General features: G+C 36.8%; 2 protein-coding genes across 3 annotated transcripts in view; one reads left to right on the top strand and one right to left on the bottom strand.

Annotated features, from left to right (window-relative positions):
* The window catches only part of LOC105130564 (U2 snRNP-associated SURP motif-containing protein), a gene marked incomplete at its 5' end in the record, with an annotated part of 8,383 nt that extends 6,352 nt beyond the window's left edge, over window positions 1-2,031 (top strand). The window contains 1 exon segment of the mRNA XM_011033126.1: window positions 1-2,031. This exon segment is cut by the window's left edge and continues 3 nt beyond it. Within this exon segment, the coding sequence (XP_011031428.1) occupies window positions 1-129 (129 nt within the window).
* Window positions 2,032-3,131: 1,100 nt separating this feature from the next.
* LOC105130562 (Myb/SANT-like DNA-binding domain protein) lies at window positions 3,132-7,393 on the bottom strand. Of its 2 annotated transcripts, none has more exons than XM_011033124.1 (9): window positions 7,310-7,393; window positions 6,513-6,855; window positions 6,285-6,435; window positions 5,787-6,127; window positions 5,544-5,694; window positions 4,779-5,119; window positions 4,560-4,710; window positions 4,012-4,319; window positions 3,132-3,762 (listed from the first exon to the last, which is right to left on the bottom strand). In XM_011033124.1, the coding sequence occupies exons 2-9, from the start codon at window positions 6,843-6,845 to the stop codon at window positions 3,241-3,243; spliced, it is 2,298 nt and encodes a 765-aa protein (XP_011031426.1). In that variant the 5' UTR covers window positions 6,846-6,855; window positions 7,310-7,393; the 3' UTR covers window positions 3,132-3,240. The 2 variants fall into 2 exon arrangements, with proteins under 2 accessions (XP_011031426.1, XP_011031427.1); XM_011033125.1 differs by having other exon boundaries at window positions 3,132-3,747.
* Between the last annotated feature and the right edge of the window lie 446 nt (window positions 7,394-7,839).

Below are 7,839 nucleotides of genomic sequence, written 5' to 3'. Positions count from 1 at the left end.
GATAGGGGTAATAATTTGGAAAGTGAAAGACGGGACCGCGATTACCGAGAAAAGAGTGGAAGCAAAGAGCGGGATGATCATGACAGAGACAGAGGCAGAGACAGGGATAGGAGGAGACGAGTAAAATGAGCCCATTGGTGTGTGAACACTGCGATTTTATACCCCCCTGCAAAATTTCAACTGATGAGTTAATTTTCAGGGGATCAGACTGGACATTGTGGTGGTGCATAGGAGGAGATGAAGAAGACTTGGCTTGCTAAAGAATGCCTGCCATGATAATCTTTTGTACCAAAAGTCATGTCTTTCGGTTTTCACAATTAAATTAATCGTGGTTGTATTTCAGTGCCTGATAAGTTAAGAGCATTGCTGCATTAAGTCACATGTTTTTTGAATCTGTTAGTTTTTGTCTTCCTTCCTTTAGATCTGAAAAGTGGCTGGATGATTGCCTCCGTATCATAGCAGGATTCCATTCAAGTCCAACAGAAGTTGACCACAAATTTATCAATCTATCCATCAGGGAGTTGAATCAATGGGCTACAAAACTTGAAAAGCAGATCCTGCTTAAACAAGTATCCTACTGTTCACTGCACTGTTCATGTGAACAGCTAATGGTTCGTTTTTTTGGTTGGTTGCACACGCGCAGCACAGATACCTTGGATATCGGAAGCCTATTTTACTTCACTTAAAATTGCGACATCTTACATGCCTAAACTGGAGGCTTAATTTGCTCCAATTCCGTACTTAACAATATCTCTTACAATTGGGTGGCATGTCTTGTCGTGCAACTTGCTGCCGGTTGCTTGTAAGAAAAAAAAATCTTCCTCCAAGCGGTGTGTAATCTGCGTTTCAACAATAAAAATATAAAAAAAATAATGCACAAAAAGCGGCTCTAAATAGGGAGGAGATAAAAGGTCATGGGTAGTTTTGTCCTTGCATGGAGGCAACCTGACAAAGTTAATAACTACTGGCCAGCCTTCGTAGCCCACCATATGGTTCCTCCTGAAACTACTCGGCCCCATCAATGTTCCAAAGCACATTGTAAACTCGAAATCTGGGAGAGGTGCTGCTCATCAGGCTCCACAAGGCGGCTACCCCAGGTGTCTGTGATGATAATAAAAGGGTGTTGAGGAATTAGTAGACCCACCACCAGGCCTAACGTTAATTATTAGATGGATGGAAAATATATGGATTGGAAGGGCCAGCATTCTTTATTATCCGTTCGGTCAGAAAGCTAGTCAGAATCCATGGGAGAGAATGCGTTGGGAAAATGACAAGAAAATAATTGCTCACTCTTCTTACAGTAATGCTACTACTGAATGGCTTGGTGCCCTTGGAGGTTTTGTTACAACGTCAGCCTCCTACCTTTGCCCTTTGGATAGAACACAAGCTATTTGAAAAGAAGTAAAGCCAACATGAAATTAAATTGCAATTAGAAAAATAACACAATATTTGACAAGTTTATGAACATATTTTAAAACCCTAATATTTTGATTGATTGCAAGTAATGGTATTTATGTATGTGTAAATCATGACTTACCAATCGCATGAGTTAAAATGGGAATTAAATGCATGATTCAAGAACGGAATCTCTTCAGTTATCGGTTACTCAAATATTGAAGTATATACCATATCTCTAAACTTGTGCTTTCTCACTGATTAGAGATGACTAAACAATTATCCAAGGAAAAGAGGGTAACATGCGGAATGCTGGATTCCGAGCCAGGTAATATGCATACAGTACAGGGTATGAAATGAACCCGCAATTTGTTTTCATGGCAGAAAATTGAAGAAACATTGCAGAAGGAAAACTCAAATGAAAAGAGGACCTGCTTCTACTCTAGCATGTCTATGAATGGCCAAGAAGCACAACGTCAGTGACATGGTCATGCACATGACTGCAGAGGTTACAACCTCGAAGGTGGCCAAGAACTGCTGCTCCTGGAGGAGGCCCCAGAGTCTGCTAACGATCAATCCCAGGCCATTTACAACCCTAGCCAGCGCCATCGCCATCTTTTCTTCAAGCAACAACAAGGCCATTTACACCCCTAGCCAGCGCCATCGCCATCTTTTCTTCAAGCAACAACAAAGAAAAAAGAAAACACCACACAGAAAGAGTTGCAAACCAAGCCTTAACCACTATGAATGTCTTTACGGTCTTTCAAGGGTTTGGCAAATAGCCAAGTGATCTGGCCTCCTGTTTTTCCTGTTCCCTTTCCTTTTGAGCAACGCATGAGCAGCTTTAAGATGCGTACAAGGACAAGTATCCGTTATTTCCCCGTTGCTTCACATTTTATCCTACTATTTTTATTATTATTATATTGTTGTTCATTGTCTTTGTATGGATTGGAATATTGTATATTTTTTAATTCTTAATCTTTGTTCTCAGATTTTTTTTCATCAAATTCATTATTTTAGGGTTTAATTGAATCCCGATTGTTTTTAATTTGTTAAGGCTGGTTTTAATGTGAATTCATTTAATTAAAAAGTTATTTTTGTAGGTTTTTTGTTTTTATAATTCATTTTCTTTCAATTTTATCTTTAATTCTCTTTTAAAAAATAAAATATTTTTTTATAATTATATAAAAAAATTTAAAACTCATTAAATTTTATAACTCGATTAAACTTGACTGATAAATTAAATATATTTTTGACCGATAAATTAAATATATTTTTATTTTATATGCCAATAAATTAAATATATTTTTATTTTATATGTATACTTTTTAAGAAAAAGATGCTAATACATTTACAATAAAAAGTACACGAATCAAATTATTAAGCGCAAGCAGTAAACACATAATTAGCTTAGAAGGACGCAAAATAATCAAGAAACACAATCATTCATTACAAATTAAAAACCAGTTAATCTCTGGACGACATGTCACTTTCTTTCCTTAACAAACCCACCATCCCTTCGCAACACCACCTACTCATTTCCACTCAAAACGACACCAAACCCAAAACCCTTCTTTTTGATTCATCGTTTCTTTGTAATACCCAAATAGCCCTTCTGTTTCTCTCTTAAATTTCGTCTCCTTTCTACTTACCTCTAATGTTCTAAAGAATTATAATATCTACTTTTATTATTATATAATTAAATAAAAAATAAATTCCAAAAAATTTCTCGTACAGGAACTAAGGCTACGGTGCACCGCGTTGCCAAACACATACTAAATACATGATTTGTATCTCTACATTTTCAAACTATACGTTCGAGCTGCTACAAGTATCAACGTTTCACTATTGAGGCTCCTTCGGACGCAGTTTTCTTAATAACCATTTCCTTCGCAGTGTTGCATCCAATGCCAAAAATGTCTTAGCCTTCCTCTCATCTTCCAGAAGATCACAAGCATCCAGCAAAAGCTCATCGTCTATGTTAGGAATAGTTTGAAGGGTCTCTATTGCACTTTCTATTGACATGTGGTTCTTGCTCTCTTTCTTGTTTGCAAATGCTGAAACTACGCATCGCATCTCCTTGCCAATTTTCTGCGCCTTGCAAGAAAGTTCAGCAACTGTAGCAGGCCGCTTTTTCTGTGCATCAGGTATTTCAACGTCCTCAACTGGAAATTGCATATTCCCCTGCAGTCCATCCATCACTATTTCTACTTTCATTGCAGTTTCTTCATTTTGCATTGGTGGACCTGGATCGCCAAGTCTTGCATCTGATACTTCATTTCTTTGGATGAAGCACAAATCAAGATAACTGTCTAGTACTTTGTTTCTGTAAGCTATGGCTTCCGGATGTCCCTGCAAAATTCCATGCTACCAACATCATAATGAAGGCAAACTAAATTTCTACGGTTAGGCCTGATGCACAAGTCATTTTTAAAAGTAGAAAGCACTCATACAGGCAACAAGAGCCCATTGCACAATGGCAGGGGCTCTCTCTTCCATAAAGAGGGCATAGGAAGATGCTAATGCAACTGTCTCCCACCGTGGTTACAAACTGTAGCGAAGTTTAGCGGTTTTGGAGAAAATTGAGAAATGACATTGATAGAACCAGGAATGCACCTTAACATGATCTTCCCAAGTAGCGTCATCAGCAGTTACCATTTGCTGAGTTCCATCCCATGCAAACCCCCTATGACTGAGAAGACTGCTAATCTCGTTGCAATCTTTCATCAAACTGACATAATGCTTCTCTAAACTGTATTTATCACATGTAAGTCCAAATTTGTCATTAAATAATTTAACCATGTGAGCCCATGCTTGTTCATTGAATGTATGATCGATCTTGTTCCCTCCATGCACCTGCTCTAACATAAGGTCAACAAAATAGCGGTTCATCTCTGGCTGCCAATCTACTGTCAGAGGGTCAACTGCAAATCAAACAAACATTATTATACAAAAAGTCCAATGAATTGCAACAGTACAGGAAGAAAACAATATCAAACAGAATTCATATTTAATGTACCCAATTCACATTGCAATTTATTAATTGTTACCTTTACAAGGAAAGCAAGAATTCATATTTAATGTATCCAATTCACATCCTGATGTATGGTTATGCCATCGTATTATGGACTATTCAATTATTGCAAGTCTCAGCAGTTATTTACCAGTCATCAAAACCGGCATTTCCTCATTAGCATCTATGCTTTGAGCCAAACGGCTGTATCTTCCACCAGAATTTTCTTGTCCAACTATAACACACAATTTCTGATAACCTGGCACAGTTTTAACTCTGTATGATCGAGCATCAGGGTGTGCCTGCATGCATCACAGGTAAGCAACAGAACGCAAAAATGACCAATCATATAAGAGGGAAAACAGTTCACCTTGATATAAGCATCCCAAATATGATCTTTAGCTGTTATCATTTCTCGTGTTTCATCCCATGAAAACCCACTATTTTCAAGAAGATTTTTTATCTCATTGTACAGACGCCTTAAATGCTTGTACCGGTTTTTTAAAACATCTTTGTCATGGTGCGACTGAAATTTGACATTGAACGATGCAGCCATGTCAATCCAAGCCTGGCTTATAAATGTCTGTCCAAATTTATTTCCTCTATGCACTTGGTCCAGTAATAAATCAATAAGATAGCGATCCATTGGCGGTGTCCAATACGTTCTTGTACGATCACTACTGCCAAGGGATTGGCTCCCCTTTCCTTCTTCTACAGGCAGAAAAAACATATTTGTAAGGGTAACTTCAACTTTCAAAATATACGTGAAGTCTAAAATATAAGTCTGAATACCAAGTGCAAGTTGAAATCTCAAATCAATCAACACAAGTGTTTTTCCTAAGCACATACACAATTCAGAAAGAAGTGGAGGAAAAAAAATCCATCCATGATGGCCCAAGAACTTATCAGACAATTAAGCCTACTTCAACATGTAAAGTGAAAAATTACCATTTTTCATTCAATAGAAAAACCAAACACAGGTAAAGAGAATGTTGAGTTTTATCTTTCCATGGGCTACCGTTGTCCACTTGATCACTCTCACAGGAAAATTTCCATGAGATTGTAGTAAATAAACCAAGGAACAAATTAGAGATCTCATAACTGAACAATATGGTAAAAGAAAGTAATAACTCACCAGCCTTCTTTCTGGAAATGTCAGCTTCATGGTCTTTGTCCTCATGGAAGTTACTTTGAACACCATTTGCACTTGCATTCCCATAAATAAGGACCAAATCATTGTAATTTGGCAATGTCTTCATTCTATATGTCCGTGCATGTGGATGTGCCTACACTCATATTAAGTAATGTCATTGGAAAGAAAAAGGGAAGGAGAGGAAAGGAATAAAAGAAATCAAATTCAAATGTTGGGTCCACGTACCTTGATATAAGCATCCCAAACTTTATCATCATCAGCAACAATCATCTGTTGTGTTACATCCCAAGAAAAGCCATTTTGTTGCAGAATAACCTTCAGATCACTGTAGTACTTGGCTAACTTCTTGTATCGATGTCTTAGAATCCTTTTGTCATGGCGAGGACCAAACTTTGCGTTGAATGAGGAAAGCATATCTGTCCATGCTTGTTTGGCAAATGTATTGTCAGTCTTGTTGCCTCTTCCCATTTGGTCCAGCATAAGCTCAACAAAATATTGGTCCATAGCAGCTGTCCACTCTGTCCTTGGACGCTCACTATTTGATGACAGGCTACTCGTTGGATCACCTGCACATTAAGGAATATGTAATCAAAATTCCATACCTCTACTTATTGGTTATAGTCCACTTTATTGAGAATCCAGGTTACTATCAGGATAATGAGGGGGTAATAGAATAGAAATCTAAATCAAGGTATATGGGAAAAGCAAAACAAAGATACATACCCATGTTTACCCCTTGGACTTGATCATCAAAATCAAAATCATGACTCGATCGACTGTATCTTCCATCTGCACTGGTATATCCATATATGACACATAAATCATTAAAATTCAACACTGCTTTAGTCTTGTAGGATCGAGCATCTGGATGAACCTGCATGGATCCTATGTTATTGATGAAATATTTCACAGAGACTTCAATTATACAATTTGAACAGAAAAATAATGCACCTTTATGTAATCATGCCAGAGACCATCATCAGCCACCACCATTTTTCGATTTTCATCCCAAGCAAACCCAGTCTGGCCAAGAAGCTCTTTTACATCATTGAACTGCTTCCATAAATTCGTATAACGACTTTTCAACACATCTTTGTCATACTGCGACTCGAATTTTGCATTGAAAACAGCAAGCATGTCTGTCCATGCCTGCTTGTTGAATGTATGGCCTATCCTATTCCCTCTATGCAACTGCTCTAACATAAGATCAATAAAATACCGTTCCATTGTTGGTGTCCAATATGTTCTTGAACGATCATTGCTTGTTGGTATTTGAGTGCCCATTACTCCCCCACTAATAAATCCAAACCAAAAGGGCACATTACAACTCCATAAGATTTTGTTCAAATCATCATCATACAAACTCACACATCTTTGGTATCATCTAAAATCACCTTAAAAAACCAATATAAACAAGCAAAGAGCAAAAAAGCAACACCCCATACTTTTGTAGCTAAATTTCAACAATCAAACGAACCCTTTTTTCTATATACACTAATAACATCATTACAACAAATTACACTGCATTACACTCAGCAAGGCTCAATCTTTCTTTGTTTCATAGAAGAAAGGTACAAACTTTCTATGGAAATACCGTAAAACAAAATGAATTCAAGCCCAGAATTAATTAAAAATGAATCAATTTACCATAATTGCTGTTAACAAAGATTCAAGCTTTTCTTTGATTATGTAGTAATTAATTACAAAACAACATTAATTTAAGGATTAATGAAAAGGGTTTTCGTTACCTGTTAATATAATGGTGGGTTTTGAGTTTGGCACCTGATAAAGAGATGGCCTTGTGGTGGTGAAAGAGTTTAACCCTAATCCGGAATAAGGGGCCTCTCAGTTGCCCTTCCTGTTTGGCTACAAAGGCAACCTTTGTGGGTGTGTACAGTTTGGAGTGACGAGTAAAGACAACATAAAAATGCCCATATAGTTATATTTATTAACACTCCTTGCCATTATACCTATTAATGGTGTTTTCGTGAAAAAGGTTTCGTGTCTTGCAACGCTTGCTTTTGTTTTTTGTTTTTCAATTTTTTCCCTTTTAGGGCTCAAAATTTTCATTACTTACAGCCCCTATGCAAGATAGCTATAAGACCCGGCCTAAGTTCTATATCGGAGATTAATTTAATCAACTCATTAGTATATAGGTAAACTTTTTTTATTTTTACAAAAATAATATCTTTTTTATTTATAAAAAATAAAATAAGTTTATTGCAATAAAAAGAATATGATTCAAAATTAAACTTCATCTGAACTAAATTTTAAATAG

Source organism: Populus euphratica, unplaced genomic scaffold, assembly GCF_000495115.2.
Source record: "Populus euphratica unplaced genomic scaffold, PopEup_1.0 scaffold21.1, whole genome shotgun sequence".
NCBI lineage: Eukaryota > Viridiplantae > Streptophyta > Magnoliopsida > Malpighiales > Salicaceae > Populus > Populus euphratica.
Note: the sequence above shows the minus strand (reverse complement) of the source record. Positions and strands in the feature narration are given on the sequence as shown.